Here is a 21,983-nt window from a genome sequence, read left to right as displayed (position 1 = left end):
TAAGGGACCCCATTATGTAAATCTGAGTATGGCCACTAATAGCGAGAAGTTTCTCACACAAACAAGCACCGTCTCATTGCATGGATGGTGCTAATTGGACACTCCTTTGGTATAATTGCAGTGACTAAGGCCGTGCCCTCAGCTAACCTCCTTTAAGTATTGTTTTGCAGCACATAAACAGTACAGGGAGCAATTAAGATGTGGATTGTAAGCACCACTTGGGGGACCAATCAGCAAAACCATGAGAGAGAAGAGCTGAAGGAGGGGGGGTACACTATGGTACCCGGAGAAACACAACCATCCCAGGACTGTCAAACAGGGAGTTATTACACATTTATATGCATAGAATGTCTAGTTAGCTTTGAAACCATATTTATGTGTTCAGTATGTAGTCCCCATAAGGAAAGGATTAGTTACAATATTAAGTTTGATAGTGTTTATTTTATAAACCGACTGTATTTCGTACAGTATCTTGTCATACACATCTCAGTACTTTCTACTATGCCCAACCCATCTTTCACAATCTAATATCCAGTACGTACTGCACTTGCACAGTAGAAAGCAGCATGCATTCAGTGTATTAAAATCTTGAACTATGAACCCGTTTCAAGTACTTTTCACTTACGAAACAAATACCTCTGATGGGGCAAATGGTGTCAAAACCTGTTTATAAGAGTCACTCACAGATTCCAGCGTGAAAAATGTTTCTGTATAAAAACACAGATGTCCAAAGGATAGCACCATGTAGAAGGAGTAAAAAGGATTTTCGACAAAGTGTGCATTTCTGTCAAGAAAATTATAGGGATATGAAAGTACAACTGTGAGGGAAATAAATGTCCCTTTTATGTGAAGACTACTATATGAAACTGTAAAATAATCTCCAATCTGACATAATGGTAAACCAGGGAGGTAATCACTCTGACCTAATCTCTGTTACTCTAGTCTTCCCTGTGGAGATCAGTCACAGTGGTCGCCACAGGAGGCTGATGAGGGGAGGACGGCTCATAATAATGGCTGGAATGGAGTGAAATCAAACACATGGAAGCCAAGTGTTCCATATCATTCCATTCCAGCCATTACTATGAGTCCGTCTCCCTAATTAATGTGCCACCAGCCACCTGCGGTGGGTGTCTATTCCCAAGAGTGAACCAAGAGTGGGAAAAATTAAGCTTCTCCCTCTCTACCACAGACTTTGCCCACCCTCTATGACTAAGTTATGCCCTGTCATGTAGTCGGAGGCGTCAGATGCCAAGTAGACCACTGCAGCTTGCAGGTCTGTCACTAGAGCCAGTCGTCCAGCAGGGATATCTGACAGCCAGCGCTGCACCAGAGGCCTCAAACTCTCCGAGTGGATGAGAGGGGTGTCAACAATCCCCCTGAAAAGAAAAAGGGAGACAGAGTTGGAGGGAAAGAGAATTCAGAGACACCAGACTTCAAAGCCAGGAGTGACAGCAGTGTGGCGTTTCAGAGCCACCACTTTGGTAACCAAAATAAAATAATAAATAAACCCAATTACCCTTCAGAAAAAGGGTACATCTCTCTGATGATATTTACAGTGGGACGCGTGGTGTTAAATGACTGGCACGTCGCAGGAAGCACCACCGGGTACGACAGGATCCTAGGTGTAATTTGCCTTCAGGAGCCTGTACATTATCACTTTCTCTGCGTCTCCCTGATTCCTGCCTGATATGTGCTTTAGCTGGTTTGATTCTCAGGCATAGTGCTTGAGTGGCATTTAAAAGAAACAGGTATGTTTGTACTATAGTGATTTCCTCCTCTGAGTCTTAGGTACTTTCATGTTTAGACAATGCTTGTGTCAGAATGAATCTATCATGACCAATGATTTTCTCTCCACCTATTGAAATATATAATTTGGATAAACGTGTCAACACAGCTGTGTCTAATGTGAGACGACTTCAGGCTTTTCACACAACCATTATGAAAGTAACTAAAAGCTTCACGGTGGACTCATCTTTAGCCCGTACCCGACATGTTAGGCATGCAGTATTCCTGGCTGTGCCTTGATACAAATTCCAACATTTGGATAAATTAGCGGCTCCAAGAAGCATGTGACACCTTGGTTAACATATTCCACCTCAATTATATTTCTCTTCAGCGCCCTGTTATCTGGAACCTTTCCTGGCAATCAGAGGTGCTGTTTTCCCTCAACCAATTTTCTAGATAATGCAGCTTATCACCGGCGGGGATAAAGTTGCCAATGAAATCAAGCTACAGTCAACCTCGCACTCGCTAATTGTGTCCCTTTTTATGCATATTTACTGACGGTCACTTCTACGAAATCAGCGCCCCATTGAGACAGCCAGTTAGAAGGGGGAAAGAATTGCTTCTTTGCAAATTAAAATGAGCAAACAAGCTGTCGATAAATAAAGCAGAGTGGGTGCTTTGTTCTGGGTGTGGTGACGGGCCCCGCATGCCGAGCCACCGGACGGATTCGCTGGGGCTAAGGGATGCTCGACTTAACACACACATACACAGCGCAGCGAAGTGTTCCTCTGTTCTCTTCTTCACCGCCACACAGCTTCACAGACAACTAGATACAAACAATGTGCTATTGTTGTGGAGACACTTGGAGTGAGAATGCTCATTTGATTTCCTAATTGAATATAACAATTAGAGCAAGTGTTTGTTTGATTCCTCCCTAAAGACGCCATCTAATTAAGCCTGAGCACATTGTTAGAGGGCTTAAATGGAACTTTTACAATGGAGGAAAACACTCAATCGCTTCTCATCATTACTGTTCTTGGCAGCTCAACAAATAGCAATACATACTGAACAAAAATGTAAAGTTTCATTTTTCATGAGGTGAAATAAAAGATCCCAGAAATGTTCCATATGCACAGAAAGCTTTTCTCTTTTGGTCACAAAATTGTTTACATCCTGTTAGTGAGCATTTCTTCTTTGCCAAGATAATCCATCCACCTGACAGGTGTGGCATATCAAGAAGCTGATTAAATAGCATGATCATTACACAGGTGCACCTGGTACTGGGGACAAAAGGCCACTCTAAAATGTGCAGTTTGGTCACACAACACAATGGGTGATACAGATAAGATCTGACATTGACACTATAGGCCTATTCTGAAGCCAGGCCATTTAATAAAACTAACATTTGGGACACAAACTTACGGTGAGATGCAGTTAACTCGGACCCCTCTGTCAATCCACTCTGTGCCAAGTGTCTGTGTCAGTTTGACCACTCCTGCCTTTGAGGTGTTGTAGGCAAGCTGCTTCTGTGGATGGGGCACTGCAGAGGGGACAAATCAAGTCAAGTAGTATTGGTCCAACTACACCTGCATAGGTTTATGTATTTATTTGATTTGTATTGTTGTCCATCACTTGTTTTAAACTAAACTTGAACTAATTAAAACACATACAGTTCATTCCTGAGAGTTTTTATACACCTTGACTTATTCCACATTTCATTGTGTTACAGGCTGAATAAAAAATTGATTAAATAATAAAAATTACCCTCACCCATCGACACACAATGTCCCATAATGAAAAAGTAAAAAAATGTTTTTAGAAATGTTAGCAAATTTATTGAAAATGAAACACAAAAATATCTAATTTACATAAGTATTCACACCCTTTTGCTATGACACTCCACATTTTGCTCAGGTGCATCCAATTTCCTTTGATCATCTTTGAGATGTCACTACAACTTGATTGGAGTCCACCTGTGGCCAATTCAATTGTTTGGACATGATTTAGAAAGGAACACACCGGTCTATATAAGGTCCCACAGTTGGCAGTGTACAATATATATACAAAAGTATGTGACCATCCCTTCAAATGAGTGGATTCGGCTATTTCAGCCACACCCATTGCTGACAGGTGAATAAAATCAAGCACACAGCCATGCAATCTCCATAGACAAACATTGGTAGTAGATAAGCCTTACTGAAGAGCTCAATGACTTTCAACGTGGCACCGTCATAGGAGGCCACCTTTCCAACAAGTCAGTTCGTTAAATTTCTTCCTTGCTAGAGCTGCCCTGGCTGGTCAACTGTAAGTGCTGTTTTTGCAAAGTGTAAATGTCGGAGCAACAATAGCTCAGCCGTGTAGTGGTAGGCCATAGAAGCTCAAGGAACGGGACCACCGAGTGCTTTAGCATGTAAAAATGGTCTCACTACCATGCTCCAAACTGCCCCTGGAAGCAACATCAGCACCAGCACTGTTTGTCGGGAGCTTCATGAAATAGGTTTCCATGGCCGAGCAGCCGCACACAAGCCTAAGATCACCATGAGAAATGCCAAGCGTCGGCTAGAGTGGTGTAAAGCTCGCCGCCATTGGACTTTGGAGCAGTGGAAACGCATTCTCAGGAGTGATTAATCACGCTTCACCATCTGGCAGTCCGACAGACAAATCTGTGTCAGAGCAGAAACTATACCATGAATTGTGTTGAGGCATATATCTGGGGAAGAGTATATAACAAATACTAGTGTTGAAAGTTTCCAAAAGCACAGTGGTCTCCATCATTGGGAAATAAAAAAAATATGGAACTACGCAGACTCTGCCTAGAGCTGGCCGTCCTGAGCAACTGGGCAAGAAGGACCTTGGGAGGTGATCAAGAACCCAATGACCACTCTGACAGAACTACAGAGTTTGTTGACTGAGATGGGAGAGCCTGTCAGAAGGACAACAGTCTCTAAAGCACTTCACCAATCAGGGCTTTATGGGAGAAAGGCCAGACAGAAGCTACTTCTGAGAAAAATATACGACAGCAGCGCCTGGAGTTTGCAAAAATGCATGTGAAAGACAGAGCACAAGGCAAAAGATTCTGTGGCCCGATGAAACAAATATGTAATTCTTTGGCCTGAATTCAAAGCGCTGGAGAAAACCAGGCACAACAGACAATTCCTTGATTAGAAGCTGCTTCAGAGTGAAACGACCTTAGACTCGGGAGAAGATTTACGTTCCAACAGGACAATGAGCCAAAGCATACAGCAAAAGCAACGCTGGAATAGCTTCAGAAGAAAGTGAAAGTCTTGAACGGCCCAGCCAAAGCCCAGACTTGAATCCTAAGACTTGAAGATTGCTGTTCACCGCCTCTCCCCATCTAACTTAACAGAGCTTGAGAAAATCTGCAAGAAAGAACGGGAGAAAATCCCCAAATCCAGATGTGTAGAGTTTATACAGACATACCCGAGACGACTCGAAGTGTAATCACCATCAAAGTTGCTTCTACAAAGTATTGACTCAGGGGTGTGAATAATTATGTAAATGTTTTCATTTTCAATTAAATTTGCTAACATTTCTAAAAACATGTTTTCACTTTGTCATTATAGGTTATTGTGTGTAGATGGGTGGGGGAAAAATCAATTTCATCCATTTTGAATTCAGGCTGTAACACAAAAAAAAATTGGAATAACCATATAAACTGCACTCAATGTCCAAAAGACAGACCTTACCCCTCTAATAACCATGAAACACACACTACAATGTAGACTTTCTCTGAGAGTATTTTTGTATTTTTTTTAAACCTTTATTTAACTAGGCAAGTCCGTTAAGAAAAAATTCTTATTTACAATGACGGCCTACCCCGGACGACGCTGGGCCAATTGTGCACCACCCTATGCTACTACCAATCACAGCTGGATGTGATACAGCCTAGATACGAACCAGAGACTGTAGTGACGCCTCTTACACTAAGATGCAGTACCTTAGACCGCTGCGCCACTCGAGTACCCCTGCATATTATTCATTCTATGCATTTCTTCATTTCAATCATAACTCAGCACCCTGGTTTCTACTGCATGCTACATGAAAACACCTCCATTAGGTACTTGGGACCCTGTGGATAAAGCCATGTCAAAATACAAAGGCAACACACCATTTGTTTGCCTTGACCATCACAGATGCTGCACACTGCATGGGATGCTTGGACAGCGGCTAATTTCCCTCTGGTTGATTAATCATCACAGGGAAGCCTCCAAGTTACATACAACTTTAGTAGTTAACCTCGTCGCCCCTTGATCTCACTGCCAAATTGCTTCGGTCGGAACAGAGATGATAAATATGACACAGCTGCAGAGAGGCAGGGGCTGGTCCTGGGGAGACAGAGTGGACAGGAGATTCACGGTCCCTCGTTTGTTTAGAAAGGAACAGAGCTGATGTGAGGAGAGAAGAGGATGGAGGATGCTTCCATGATGGAGTGAGGAGGCTGAGGAGGAGGTGCAGGCCCTTGGGTAGGACCCCAGCCTTGGAGGAGAGGAGGAGCACGTGAGGAGGAGCAAAGCCCAGGGCTTACACCCAGACTGAAGGTGAAAGCCGATTTATCAGGACAGGAAACACAGCTAAAAAAGCCTAACAGTGCTAATCCTCACTGAAGACCTGATGATACAGCTCCAAAATACCGTTCAAAACAGGCCTTCATCCTTCAAATAAACCTGCATTGATGTTTTCCGTCTTTAAGAGCAGTAATCCTTAGAGAGGGAGAAAGAGAGCACTGTCTAAAATCCTCTTTAACATCCCCCCTGCTACTTATTGCCCATTCTAAGTGGGGGGAAACGAGCCCTTTTCATCACAGGCCTACACATACTAAAGTCCTCAGGACAGATAGGAAGTAAAGATGGTACACAGGCTGAATGAGCGTGCCGCTGACATGATTCTCTCTATCCTCCTTAGTCAGGTCAAATACTTTACATCTACTCTCAAATACAGCTTTGTTAGCATGTAAAAAATGCTCTTCCTTTGTGTGGCCTACCATCATTCTCTTCAAATGTACAGGGGAGGGGAAAAACACATTTTATTCAGCAGATGGACAAAAAGCTGTCATTGTCCAATTAAAATACACATTCACGGCTGCTTTTTGGTACCCTACTTGGCTAAAACAGGTCCCCTCTGATTATTCATTATGACGATACTGTAACAGATGTCCAGACCAGTAAAGTAAATTCCTGCAGGACTGTGCGGAACTGAGTAATTGATCACTTTTTTTTGTTGCCATCCTCTATTTACCAGCATGGCCCTGTTTTACAGATTGCCCCTGCAGTTGGGACTCAGGCCCATATGTCACAGCAGTTTATTGGCGATGACTATACTGCTGATGAAGTGTTACTGTTTCTCTGGAGGAACCTGTAGGAGGATTTACACTGGGCTGGGAATAACTCCCATTTCACAATGCACTTAGTAAAATGCAAAAGCATCTGCTGCTTAAACACAGCCCTTTACCGAGGCAGGCAGGGTTGTTGCACAGGAAATCTTTTACATGTTGGACCTCAGGTTTCCTTACTAACACATCCTCCCTAGAGCTCAGGAGATGGATGTTTATTATGATGCAAAAGTGCCTTGATGAGCAGCAATCACAACTAACTGTGTTTGCAGCGGGATAATAATGTGGGTGGATAAATCACTATAGCATTGTCCTGAATAAACAGTTATATGGTGAAGATTAGCAGTATTAGCAATTATATTTAAAAAAAAGAAGAAGATTGCATTTGTGAAATGGGTCACCAAGTTTCCTCCTCTGTCACTAAGTTCACTAAAGTACACTGAAATGGCAAGACTGTAGAATACCAAGCCCATTGAAGTCGTTTCGCAACGCTACAGAAACAAACCGTATACAATTATGTTCTGGTGCACAAAATCACTGTGATGAGTATTACATTACTGTACTTCTCAGTGTACTATAGGAGACATATCAATGCAGCAACAAAGCTCAGGTCATCAGTCTTCACTTGACTCACCATTCTTTATTGACTCACCATACATGGAGATGAAAGGAAGACATTCTCCCTCTAAAACGTTGATGAAATCTAAAGGGAACATACAGGATAGATAGAATATTCACTAACCTATTAGACTGGCCATGGACGCTGTGTTAATAATCTTCCCATATCCTTGCTTCAGCATCACACGACCTGCAGCCTGAGGCAAGAATTCAGGGAGAATGGACACATATTAGAAACATTCATCACACTTTTAGTATTGACACCCTGTGTGTACACTTTTCATTATTATTCATACTTACTCATAGACCCTAACTCAAACTCTCATATATTCCATGTGTAATTTACACGTCATTCCCCCCCAAAACAGTTAGACGTGTAAACTCAAATGCAAACAACTGTATGTTTCCCATTTTCCAGACAGACTTATGTCACTGGTATGACCCTCTGAGTAATGAAATAGATCACACAGGCCTACAGTAGCATACTAGCCTAGGCTGCCAATAGTGGGCTCTAGATCTGCACTATTGTCTTGGATTGATGTGCCCAACCGTTAATACACTTGTGTCCCCCGTGGACCGGCTCGTACATAAAGCATCCTGCAGTCAGGCTGCAAAGGCATAATTTTCCTCTTTAACAAGCTTTAATGGCAGGCAGTTGGGGAAAAATGTGAAAAATATGTGTACCGTTTTAATAAAACATTTTCCAACACCATTTCACGCCGCATTCAGCCGGTCCACTGGGGACACAAGTGTATTACCAGCTGGGCACATCAATCCTAGATGAGAGTGCAGATCAGGCGTCCCCTATAAGTGGCCTAGGCTTACAACAGAATACAGTAGAGAAATCACACACCTGACAACACATGAAGGTCCCCCTCAAGTTGACATCAAAGGTTTGGTCCCACTCTTCCAGACTGGTGTCTTCACTGGCTGAGTTCATGTTGATCCCTGCATTGTTGCATGCTATTTGGATCGCTCCCCATTTGGACACAATGCTGTCAATCATCCTCTCAACTTCTAACGATTTGCTGATGTCAGCAGTAATCGCAATGCAATTTATCCCTGGATTGAAAAGTAGTGGCTATTTAAAATGCAATAATAGGCAAGTTCGAAATGATTGATATTATTACTATTTTGTGTCTTCATATGCAAAATATGGTGCCATGTGGTGCAGATGAAAGTTTTGTCTGAAAATATAATATAATCAGATTACAATATACAACAGGGATAATGAACTAGATTCAGCCGATGGTTTCTTGAGCGGAAGGTCAGGGGGTCGGAACATAATTACAAATCATTTGTAGACTACAAAGTGACCGCAAGAAGTCAAAACAGATATAATATTTCACTAAAACAAACAATGGCTTACGTTTGCATACAATCACATACACTGAGTGTACAAAACATTAGCAACACCTGCTCTTTCCATGACATAGACTGACCAGGTGAAAGATATGATCCCTTATTGATGTCACATATTAAATCCACTTCAATCAGTGTAGATGTAGGGGAGTGTAGGGGAGTGTAGGGGAGGGAAGGAGACAGGTTAAATAAGTATTTTTGAACCTTGCTACAATTGAAAAATGGATTGTGTGCGTGTGCCATTCAGAGGGTGAATGGGAAAGACAACGATTTAAGTGCCTTTGAATGGTGTATGGTAGTAGGTGCCAGGCGCACCGGTTTGTGTTAAGAACTGCAACGCTGCTGGGTTTCAGCCAACTTGACACAACAGTGGGAGTCAATATGGGTCAGCAACCCTGTGGAACGCTTTCGACACCTTGTAGAGTCCATGCCCTGATGAATTGAGGCTGTTCTGAGGGCAAAAGGGAGGGGTGCAAACTCAATATTAGGAAGGTGTTCCTAATGTTTTGTACACTCAGTGTAGCGTATATCTCTCTATTATGCGTGGGGGTATTTTTACATAATGTCCAACAATAATAAAATAAAACAATTCAAATCTTGGGCCGCTAGTAGGGGAACAATGATGTTCATTATTTCCTTGACTTTTCCCTGACAGTAGAGCACCATCTGCTGGTAATACATGGAAGGTTAATATGAAAATCCAACATTGTGACAATCATAGTGGTGTGTGCTAATGCCAAAGCCTTACCTTTCAGTGTGAGCTCCTCTGCCACGCCCTCAGCCTTCCCTTGGTCCAGGTCTACCACAGCCACTTTGGCACCAGCCTCTCCTAGGGCATGTGCGAACGCCCTGCCTATACCTTGGCCTGCCCCCGTCACGTAGGCCACCCTGCCGTCCAGACGCATCCGGTCCAGGATCGACCTCCCGTTCAAACCCCGGAATACCTCATCGTCTGTTACCTTGCTCTGAGACAAGTCACACACAAGTGAGTTATAAGTGTGAAGGGAAAAGTCTGTATGAGCTTTTAAGTACTGTAAAGTCACCATTTGACTCATGGTAGTAACTACAGCTGTCAATGACAACAATGATAGTCATTTTCTTTTCCTTTTAGCACGGGCACTAAGTGTGGTTCTGACTGAGGATGCGTCATATGTTACCTGTGTGCCTGCACATGCTGTTGCCATGGGTACTCTACGGATGATACTGATGCCATCTCTGAGGGGGACAATTACCTTAAAAAAAGAAAAACCTTATTTACTAATACAGGAGTAAACACCCAGTAATAATTAGACAGATTGCAAGCCATGTCTCTCCACTCACCTGCTCCACACGAAGATCACTCTTCACAAACTGGTTAAAATCTCGAAGCGCCAGCCCGTTTATATCAGCGGTGTCCTTTAGGTAGACCTTAGCCTTGAACAGAGAGTTATCCACACATATCACACCACTCAGCCGTAGGAGGTTGTGGTCCAGGATGAACTTGTAGTAGTTGATGTAGTTGTTCTTGTCTGCGTCGATAAAGACCATGTCAAACTGCTCGCCTGCTGCAGCCAGATCCTTTAAAAGAGACAATATTATCAGAGAGCTGGACCATTCACTGTCAATGAGCTAGATACACTGATACAGTGTATACCTTTTACTTAGGTATAATGGTTGTTATATATATATATATATATATATATATATATATATATATATATATATATAATTGGCTATTTATTGTACTCATATTTATTACACTTACAAATAGTTTTTTTTACTTTAAGTGATTTGGTTTGCATTGTATATACATGTAACTATATAACGTGGTTATTATGCAAGTAGACTAACACGTGTAATCACTGCAGGCTAAACTTAATCAATGTAGTTACACAACACGTAGTTAGTCACCTTCAAGCTATCCATGGCAGAACCAATCTTCACTGTTATCTTCTTGCCATGTGGAGACCTGTCAAATATGGGCTTAGCAAATTCTTTAAGATATTGCTCAATCTCACAGGCAACCAGTGACCCATCCTCGGGCAGTCCTTCAGCCATTGAGAGAGCACCATACCCTGTGAACATGCCTATCTCTAGGATCCTCTTGGCTTTACTCATGTGAACCAGCATTTTCAGAGTCTGGCCTGCCAATGAAACATCAAGACAAATATTTAGCACTACTTAAATATGTATCTCTAACCAAGCATCTACACAACTGTACCCAATAGAGATGTCTCACCTTCCACATGCCCAGTGATGCACTCTTTTGGAAGCCGAAACTGAGTCTTGCCCTCCTCGAATACTTTATCCCAGTCGTGTTCCATCGTTTTCCTACACATCCGTATGGGATTAAGTAAGAATGTGCATCAGAAACCATCCATGTGAACTGTGTCTGTGGGACGGACAAGATAATTACTCACTGATACAGCTCAGCGAGAGGTGCACTTTCCTGGCTGCTCATTTTCTCCAGGTAGCCGTCCAGACCACAAGCTATGTCCAGGGCCTTCTGTAGGTTGACTCTCAGTTCCTCTGGAATGTTGGCAGTGCTATCTGCTATCTCCTTGGCTTTGTTTAAGAAATCCACCATGAATTCCATCGGGGTGTCAGAGACTGCAGAGAACACAAGACCAAAACTGTACACAAGCCTATACAGTATAGGCCTAATGAGTACAGTAGGCTATTATACTAATGAACAATTTGAGACAGAAGGGGGGGGGGGAAAGGTGATACAGAGAAGGAGTGACATTATAATAATATGGAATTCCAATGGTGTAAAGTACTTAAGTAAAAAATACATTAAAGTACTGCTTAAGTCATTTTGGGGGGGTATCTGTACTTTAATATATATTTGAGAACTTTTACTCCATTACATTCATAAGAAAATTCTGTACTTTTTACTCCATACATTTTCTCTGACACCCAAAAGTACTTGTTACATATGGAATGTTACATATGATACGCAATTATCAAGAGAACATCCTTGGTCCTCCCTACTGCCTCTGATCTGGCGGACTCACTAAACACAAATGTTTTGTCTGTAAATGATGTTGGAGTGTTGGGAGCGTGCCCATGGCTATCCGTGAATAAAAAATATATTTGTGCCGTCTGGTTTGCTTCATGTAAAGAATGTAAAAGTATTTCTACTTTTACTTTTGATACTTAAGAATATTTTAGCAATTACATTTACTTTTGATACTTAAGTAAATTTAAAACCAAATACTTTTATACTTTTACTCAAGTAGTATTTTGCTGTGTGACTTTTTACTCAAGAGACAGTTGGGTACTTTTCCCACTGGACAATTCATAGACTACTCTGTGTCATTACATAAATCTACCATTAGATGGACATAGAGCTCTAGGAAGGACGGACGAGCCCAATAAATAACTGCAACAGGCGGGGTTATAAGTGTATGTTCCTAGAGATGCGGTAAAGATGTCAATGGAACTCGACCAAAACCATGGATATGCCATCGAAACGCGTGGGTGAAAGATGCCTTATGGTACCTCATACATTTAGGCTATTGTTTATGTGTATTTCACAATATGTTAATGTAAAAATCGGAGTAAACTACTTGTATAGATGTGAACCCCAATACATGTTAATGCCATCGTCACCAATCAACTACAATACAGTTCAAAACTAGACTACCACCACCGATTTCTGTATGCTAGCGATACTACAAACGGGAGTTAGGAAACTAGCATTAATCATTCACTTATTCTAAACCTGAAAAGGGACCAATTCTAAATGTTATGCAGCGAAAACAACCACATATGTTCAAATCGGACGTTAGTAACTACATTGTGGGCATGTTACAATACATCAATCTTGACGAATATCCACTTTGTTAGATCAGATTTGTTAAATGTGCGCCAATCCGGGGTCCTAGTCCCCCCACGGCTGCGTTCCATGCATTGACCTCAACCACATCTAGCTAGTCCTATATGTAGGTTATTTAATTCAATTACAATTAATATACATGTAATGTTTAGTTTTATAATGCACAAATAGTGGATTATTACGAATATACTATTTAAGTGTCCTATCATCTTTCCAGTTGATGTTTCCCCGCGACATTCTCCTGCAACTAACAAGCCCAACCACATTCATTCTTTCGAGCTTCTGCAATCATAGCTATAGTTCTGTGAGAAAGATCCGACATACCTTTGGCGGCCTGCATGGTGAATTTCCACGGCGTTCGTAATACAAAATACACAACAAGTTGTCAAATCACAAGGGCGACTGGCAAAGCAGCTGTCTGTCTGTCTATCTATATAGCTTAACCCCGTTTCAGTTGTGTAAATGTATCTTTACTGATGGCTTACGAAACTCCCCAAAATAAACTCCTAGTTTCCCACACAGTAGTTCCGCCCACGTGTCCGTTGACCTGTAAGATCTGTCTATCGATGTCAAACTTTTTGTGTAAACCTTTCGCGTTTTTTCGGGTCGTTTTACTGTCATCACGTGGGCGCAAACCGTATAACACAGCTATGTCTAATGGAGCTGACCTTCAACCAAGTCAAGCGCCACGGTATCTGTCCAGCTCAGGCATCCAGACGTTATAAAAAGGCCACTTGTGTAATGAAAGAAAAATACAAATTGTTTCCATCATGTCTACACTTTTGTCACGAGGTGCTAAAGTGTTAAAATGAGCCATGTAAAATGTGAAATCATTCAACTGTTAAAATAAAATAGAATGGATTCTTAGCTCAATACAAAGACATGAATGATCACTTTACTTCAAGACTGTGCATATTTTCCATTATCATACATTTACTCTACAAAAACGTTGATCTTAAACTTTCATCTTGACTCATCCTAGACTGACATCTGCTTTTTTTGTCAGCTGCAAGTTTTATTACTCTTTATTTTCAGGTGTAGGATCTTAATTTGATTACCCTGTTGCTGGACAACTTTACTGCAATGATTAGTGCATTTGAGGTTTAAAAATACTTCTGAAGTTTGTAATTTCCACTTTAAAATGTCAAACCTGATTTTCCCTTTTTTTTAAGTATCAAAATGCCAATTAATTATAATCCACATTAGGCTTATTTTCATGCTGTAGCAAACTGTCTCAAATTGTTTTTGTTTTTTTACCTTTATTTAACTAGGAAAGTAAGTTAAGAACAAATTCCTATTTACAATGACAGCCTAAGAGCAGTGGGTTAACTGCCTTGTGCAGAACAACAGATTTTTACCTTTACCAGCTCAGGGATTTGAACTAGCAACCTTTCAGTTACTGGCCCAACATTCTAACCACTAGGCTATCTGCTGCCCCAAATGAAGATGCTACATGTATATTTACTCTTCAAACAGAACACCAGATGTGCTCAGATGAAAAATGGTCAATTGAATGTTGACCTCTGACAACATCCATCCAGTGCCACAAACAAATACTTTATCTTGTAACTGTTGCATACCTGTGTTCAGTATGTTAAGTAGCCTAGGAGGCTACGTAAATGAACATACCACAATTCAACTAAACAAAAATGTTTTTTTCTTACAGTCAATTTGGCACACACAAAAAAGGGCTAGGCTAATGCTGATATATATAATATCCAAAGCCTTTTTCGCATGTTCATCAGTGACTGATAGCACATTTTCTGCACAAGAAGCAAGTCTGATGCAGGCTCCCCCAGTAGGCTAAATACATAACCCTTATCAATTATCCCAGAATTGTACATGTAACTTTGCAATACATGTGTATCTTTTACAAATGTTTTTATCTTGCTCTTATTTCTCGAGTGAAATAAAAAAAAGACTTGACATATAAACATACAGTATGTATACAATTACAAATGGTCTATGACATGTTTATTGATGTGGAGTCAAAGTTTTTTATTAAGTAGCCTAAATATGTTTTACATTAAAAACATGTAGGCTAATCAATTATATAGCCTATTGTGGGGGTGGGGGAATCCCTCTTTACATAATTCTATAGTTTCATTACATCACTCCCAAAAATTGTGTAAGGATCATGCTGGGGCACGTGCTACACAATGGTTTTGGCTACACTTTCATAAGCACACTGGAAATACTTGCTCCTCCCCTGGCAGAAGTGAAGTGATCTGCTGTCGAGGATATATGTATATATACAGAGAGTAATGAGAGGTGAACATTATGCTCCATTAGGTTACTTGTCTCTGCATCGGTCACTCATTAGCTTCCAATACATAAATATATCAAGATGTCACTTGATGCAAACACTGGGAAGACACATGTGGAAGAGCCACTGGAATGCAACAATATTGCAGTAATAAAGAAGAACGAGTTTCACTTAGTTCAAGTCAAGGGCACATGGAAACGCAAATCGGGAAATAAATTGAATAAAAATATAAAGGGTCGAGTATCAGCTGCCAAAATGTGAGTAAAACTTGTGTTAAAATATAATTAAGGGATGCAATTGATTCTAAATAAATTAAAACGTTAAGCAAAACATAAGGTTTGTGCACATTATCGTCATACATTTGTTTTCTTGATGTTAACATGCTTTATTTTATTAGACCCTCTAGCTAGACTTTAAGTAATAAAATAAGTAGCCTCCCACTGGGCAAAAACTTGTTTTCACGTCATTTCAACAAAAATATTCAATGTGATGACGTGTAATCAACGTGGAAAACTGATTGGATTTGCAAAAAATCATTAATAAGGGAATTTCGTAATTTCTTCAACCAACTTTGAACCTAAATCCAATGGCATGGTGAAATTATTTTACTTTTCACATTAGTTGACAACTCAACCATATATAAATCAAAGCTAGATGTGTTGAACTGACATTTGTGCCCAGTGGGCTTGCACAAGACTTGGCTTGTGTGATTCGGAATGGCTCATAGGACCAGGAGCCTATCCCATGTTTCTGTAGTGTGAGGCATCTTGATGTACAAGCACACCAACTGGAAAGGACACTAGTGTCGTGTCTTTGGCTATGCCGGATTAAGTGATATAACATGCTATTCTATAAAATTTCTCCGTAATTAATATTACCTGATTGAGCTAATCATGTAAATGTAATTAACTAGAGTTTCGGGCACCACAAATTAATATTTATAGAGCTGTTATCTTCCGAATAAACTCTTAAAGACCTAGTAATATTTTACATCAATAGCAGTCAATATTAATCGTCATCTTAATTCAGTCTCATCTGAAAGTTGTACATTCTTGGTTATCTGCACGAACCCTGGCTCACAAGTTGAACCAGTAATACAAAATTGGGTTTAATTATTTATTTACTATTCAAATCAAATGTATTTATATAGCCCTTCGTACATCAACTGATATCTTAAAGTGCTGTACAGAAACCCAGCCTAGCAAGCAATGCAGGTGTTGAAGCACGTTGGCTAGGAAAAACTCCCTAGAAAGGCCAAAACCTAGGAAGAAACCTAGAGAGGAACCAGGCTATGAGGGGTGGCCAGTCCTCTTCTGGCTGTGCCGGGTGGAGATTATAACAGAACATGGCCAAGATTTTCAAATGTTCATAAATGACCAGCATGGTCAAATAATAGGTCTGGGACAGGTAGCACGTCCGGTGAACAGGTCAGGATTCCATAGCCGCATGCAGAACAGTTGAAACTGGAGCAGCAGCACGGCCAGGTGGACTGGGGACAGCAAGGAGTCATCATGCCAGGTAGTCCTGAGGCATGGTCCAAGGGCTCAGGTCCTCCGAGGGAGAGAAAGAAAGAGAGAAAGAGAGAATTAGAGGGAGCATACTTACATTCACACAGGACACATTTACTAAATACCTAACTAATCACACAGAATTACACATACACATAATTAAATCATAACTTGATTACAAATTACATCATAAAGGAAAACATCCCTAGCGGGCGGAACAGATGTGACAGCTTGTTACACAAAAGAAAAGGGGTGGGGTTTGAGTGAAAGAGCGGGAAGACTGAGGAACAAAGGGCAAAGCTGTGCTATCGTAAATACAGTATCTTATGCATTCTAAATTACCGCCCATTTGGAAAAGGAAAATGCAATAAATATTTACTCTGAGCTGCGCTTCGGTAGGTTGGTGGTAGATGGAAGGCCGTGTTGCCCAACCGAGTCCTTCGTCCTTTGAAGAATGTCTCTGCTGGTAAATTGAATACGTTGTAGTAACGTCGTTGTGTGGTAGACGGGATACTCTGTCTGTTCCTTCCTAACCCTCGTTTGCAGCGGCTGTTGCTAACTCAACGGCTAGGAGGTATCACTTCTGTAGTGAATAAGAGTTCAAAGTTCGCAACCAAAACTCACGCTGATGTTGGCTTCGTTCTGTAGTTATTATCTGAACCATTCTGACATCGGACCGTTGTCCTCACGTCCTCGGAACAGGAGGTTATATTGTCGTCAAGGGCTTATAATTTTTTATAATTTCATATTCAAACATTTAAATTGAACAACAATTCCATGTGAAAGTGTAGACTTTCCACTGTAGAGTTTATGTCATCTTATCATTGATGAGAATGTCTCAGATGACAACCGAACTGACATCATATTCATTAAGTACCACCGCATATGTTCAATTGGTCGGATTACCAGAATATAGTTCATTTCCCCCCACCTTCTGATGTTCCCAGAATCTCTATGTTAACCAAAGAGTTTTGCAAATGTAACATCAGTAGGGTAAAGAGAGGAAAAAGGGGGGAAGAGGTATTTATGACTGTCATAAACCTACCCCCAGGACAACGTCATGACACTAGTCTATCGCAGGGCCTTACCCCCAATGTATCTCCTTAATACTGAGTGCCAAGCAGAGACTCATCTGGTCCCATTTTAACAGTCTTTGTCATAAGCCTGAGATCCAGGGCCGGTGCCAGAACAAATCAGTTGGATAGGCATTTGACTTCATGGGACTTCCGGTATTTTGAATTTTGTTAATGGCTGTTATAATGAAGACCAAAGGCAGCTAGTGAGTTTCAAGTTTGTGGAAGCTTACAATTTATCCTACAATTTTACTTATCTGCGTGCCAGTTATGATTATTTTTATATGAGCATTTTTGTAACGTTTTAGTTTCTCAAAATTATTGTCACATGGTTAATCATACAAATATGAATTAAAATGGTTAAAATCTAAAAGTTTAAATTAAAGAGAGCACCAGCCTTTGCCATATGGACACATTGATAGCCTACACCATGATCCATTGGTGGCTAAAGAAATGAGTGCATGGAACTCAGAGATAGCCTATAAGCCAACGCAGCACTAGGCCTATAACTTACATCTTTATCTAAGTAAAATACATAGGTCTAAAGACAACAAATAAAAAACATTAGAACCTATCCTGATAAAATGCACGTTCTTTCAATTGCATGCCTATGTGTCTCCCTTTCTGTCTGTCTTGACTTGAGCTATAGCTAGTGAAGTGCAACATTGTATCAACTCAGCAGGTTAGCTTGCTCTCCCTCAAAGTTATCAGGACAGAGAAACCACACTCATGCTCATTGCTCACATGGAGTGCTCTCTGACAAAACTCCTAAATTATGTTTATGAAATAAACCAAAACTTGTTTCCCACAAGTGTAGCAGGTTGTGAACTCTGTAAACAACATTTGCGCTCTGAGAATGAGAACAGTAAATGAATGTAACCAAATGAGGGGGATTAACGGTGCATTTACTAAGCATGTCTTCGCCACACACCCCTCATCTTGTCTCAACATTTTAAATTATACTCAAGACACATTATCTTCACATTTGACATGCTTTTCACTGACATCCGCAACTCAATAATCAGCTAGGCTTTTTGCCACGTACTCTGCCCAAATGGCTGGCTTTCCTAATAGGCATAGGCCTATGCACTTGTGATTTGAAATAATCCACAGCTATTTTTTTGAAAGAAGCTAATGATCCTCTATGGCTAAGTCAAGCTCTCTAGTAAAGTATTTTGACTGGAGTAATTATATCATTTTGGCAAAACATCAATTTACTTTAGGGAAAGCCAGCATCCGAACAGTGCACTGTGCACCCGTCAACTTTCCATTCTAATTCACAAGTGGCTGAAACCAGAGATCTGTGTATAATGACGAGACGCTCATGTCTCCACCCTAACAATGCAAATCGTTGTCCCAAAGGTGGGATTGCAGGCAATAAGCTCAGGTCTGCATATTATGTCCATTGAAATGCATTGGGTTTATTTAGTCCCTTTATTTAGCCCTCTCACTTGGCCTCTTCCTCTCTGCTGAAACTAGGGAGCGCAACAGCGCCGCTGTGTCTTAGTATCTGATGCTGTCTGGACAGAAGAAGTATAACATGCCATACTCCTTTTATCCAGAAAGCATCAGATACATGGTCACACAAAAGGAGACAGAGGGGCGCTGTTTCGCTCACTCGGATGCTTTATCTGAGACTGTTGAATCTTTCTGTCATCTCGTGTCTCGGTCAAATATTATCAATATTGCAATATTTTATTTGGACGGGCAAGGATGGTACGGTAGACACAGAAAGTGAAATTGTGTGAATTTACATTTATCCCCAGGCTTTGTTCTCTGAACATTTACTGTACATATTGTACTGTACATAAAATAATCTGACAAATATATCACGTTTTCCAGCTATGAGAGCACCATGGAGCAAGGCACCTCCTGGACAGTGGTCAGCCCTATCATCTTCACCTACAAGGTGACTGAGTCCCTGGGCCTGCTGGATCCCAGCAACGACACCCTGCTCCTGGGGCACATTAGGGACCCCCAGCAGCTGGAGGCCCTGAGGAACAGCATCAGCACCAAGCCCCTCAGGCGTTTCGTGGTCATGGACCAGACCGTCTACAACCTCTACGGCTGCCAGCTCACAGACTACTTTGAGGCCCATAATGTTCTCTACAGGATCCTGCCCCTGCCCACCACCGAGGAGAACAAGTCCATGGAGCTGGTGATGAGGATCCTGGAGGAGGTCCATAAGTTCTCCCTGGACAGACGCACAGAGCCCATCATAGCCATCGGAGGAGGAGTCTGCCTGGACATAGTGGGCTTGGCGGCATCCCTGTACAGGAGACGCACCCCCTACATCCGTGTCCCTACCACCCTGCTCTCTTATGTCGACGCCAGCGTGGGGGCAAAGACTGGGGTGAACTTTGCCAACTGTAAAAATAAGCTGGGTGGCTACATACCCCCGGTGGCTGCTTTCCTAGACCGCTCCTTCATTCAAACTGTTTCTCGAAGACACATCTCCAATGGGCTGGCCGAAATGTTAAAGGTACAGTGGCAATGCCTGACAGCAACAGATATGAATTAGATATTGGACTGTACATGAACTTAAGATACAATGCTGTACTATTTGACTGTATACTATACTGTAGAGAACAATATACAGTACATCATATGTTGATGCTCATTTAGCTCTGTAGATCTGGTTTTATGTACTGGTATTTAATGTAAATGTAATGCAGATGTGTGCTCTACAGATGGCCTTGATGAAACACAGAGGTCTCTTTGAGCTTCTGGAGACCAACGGCCGGTTCCTGTTGGACTCCAAGTTCCAGTCTGACAGCGGTCTTCAGGGGGACAACAAAGATGCTGCCTCCGTGTCCACACGCATGGCCATAGAAGCCATGCTAGAGGAGCTGGCCCCCAACCTGTGGGAGGACGATTTAGACAGACTAGTAGACTTTGGTCACCTTATCAGCCCAGAGCTGGAAATGGTACAGTACAACCAATTTTTACCGCTTCACCTTAAATAACCACAAAGCCAAATAGTTCCATGAGCTACTGTATGTAACCGGGTTTGAACCAATATGTCATCATGTCATGTTTGTCACCTCCTGTTCCATTTTTAGTGTAACTATGTGCCAGATGAGCATGGTGTCAGGTTTACTCACACCTGTTTGTGTTAGTTAGCGGCAATAAACAGTGTGGCTATGAGTAATACTGCACTCTAGAGAGTTGTGCATGGATACAGTACTGAACGCTGACCTTCTTATTACAGAAGGTGCTCCCTTCCTTGCTGCACGGAGAGGCGGTGAACATCGATATGTCCTACATGGTTTATGTGGCCCGTGAGAGAGGCCTCATGACAGAGGAGGAGAAGCTGCGGATTATAGGCTGCATGGGGGGGCTGGAGCTGCCTGTGTGGCACCAGGACGTTACCATGGCACTAGTGCAGCACTCACTTTGTGAGAGGCTGAAACACTCTGGTGGGCTGGTCAGGATGCCTCTACCCATTGGCCTAGGGCATGCAGGTAAAGAGACAGACGTGTTTTTCAGTTAGAGTTCAGCACATTAACAAAGATTAAAAATGCATATATTTTCAAAGCTTGTGTTAACAATCTCCTTTTTCTCTCCATCTGTAGAGATCTATAATGACACAGGTGATGACACCCTGTACAGAGCGTTTGAGAAGTGGTGTGATGAGCTACGACCAAGCGACCTGAACTAGTCCAAACATTTTGCATTACTGTAGATTATTTACTTTTAATGATTTAAATGATTAAAACAAGGATGTGGCATTTCTGCTTGACATGTTGGCACAGATATCTAGAATGCTCAACAGTTGTTGTAGCTGATATTTGTTGGTGCTGTTGATTGTTCAGGTTGACTTGATTTGATAGAAAATTGCAAGCGATGTCTTGTCCTATTGAACAATACCGGCCCCTCACAGTTTTACTACTACATTACAAAAAGGGAAATTCAAAACTTTATGTATGATGAATTTGTATTGCTATTGATGTTTTTGATGTCTCAAATGTTCTCATTAAATCGTTTAAGAAATGAATACTTTTTGTGTTTTAAATACACAATTACAAACACTTTATTTAGGAGCAATGCACTTTTATATTGTACAAAATACAGTTGAAGTCTGAAGTTTACATACACTTAGATTGGAATCATTAAAACTCGTTTTTCAACCACTCCACAAATTTCTTGTTAACAAACTATAGTTTTGGAAAGTCAGTTAGGATATCTACTTTGTGCATGACACAAGTAATTTTTCCAACAATTGTTTACAGACAGATTATTTCACTTATAATTCACTGTA

General features: G+C 41.3%; 2 protein-coding genes across 2 annotated transcripts; one reads left to right on the top strand and one right to left on the bottom strand.

Annotated features, from left to right (window-relative positions):
* Positions 1-421: 421 nt before the first annotated feature.
* Positions 422-13,433, bottom strand: LOC139371284 (uncharacterized). The gene is made up of 11 exons (XM_071111570.1): positions 13,200-13,433; positions 11,455-11,644; positions 11,274-11,365; positions 10,946-11,178; positions 10,376-10,612; positions 10,213-10,287; positions 9,804-10,020; positions 8,547-8,755; positions 7,818-7,890; positions 3,148-3,265; positions 422-1,376 (listed from the first exon to the last, which is right to left on the bottom strand). Exons 1-11 carry the CDS (start codon positions 13,213-13,215, stop codon positions 1,181-1,183), a joined length of 1,656 nt encoding a protein of 551 aa, XP_070967671.1. The 5' UTR covers positions 13,216-13,433; the 3' UTR covers positions 422-1,180.
* Positions 13,434-15,152: 1,719 nt separating this feature from the next.
* Positions 15,153-21,719, top strand: LOC139369887 (2-epi-5-epi-valiolone synthase-like). The gene is made up of 5 exons (XM_071109168.1): positions 15,153-15,398; positions 19,565-20,204; positions 20,413-20,649; positions 20,934-21,186; positions 21,298-21,719. Exons 1-5 carry the CDS (start codon positions 15,223-15,225, stop codon positions 21,381-21,383), a joined length of 1,392 nt encoding a protein of 463 aa, XP_070965269.1. The 5' UTR covers positions 15,153-15,222; the 3' UTR covers positions 21,384-21,719.
* The last annotated feature ends 264 nt before the right edge of the window (positions 21,720-21,983 follow it).

The sequence above is a fragment of the Oncorhynchus clarkii genome, chromosome 17 (genome assembly GCF_045791955.1).
Source record: "Oncorhynchus clarkii lewisi isolate Uvic-CL-2024 chromosome 17, UVic_Ocla_1.0, whole genome shotgun sequence".
Classification (NCBI taxonomy): Eukaryota; Metazoa; Chordata; class Actinopteri; order Salmoniformes; family Salmonidae; genus Oncorhynchus; species Oncorhynchus clarkii.
Note: the sequence above shows the minus strand (reverse complement) of the source record. Positions and strands in the feature narration are given on the sequence as shown.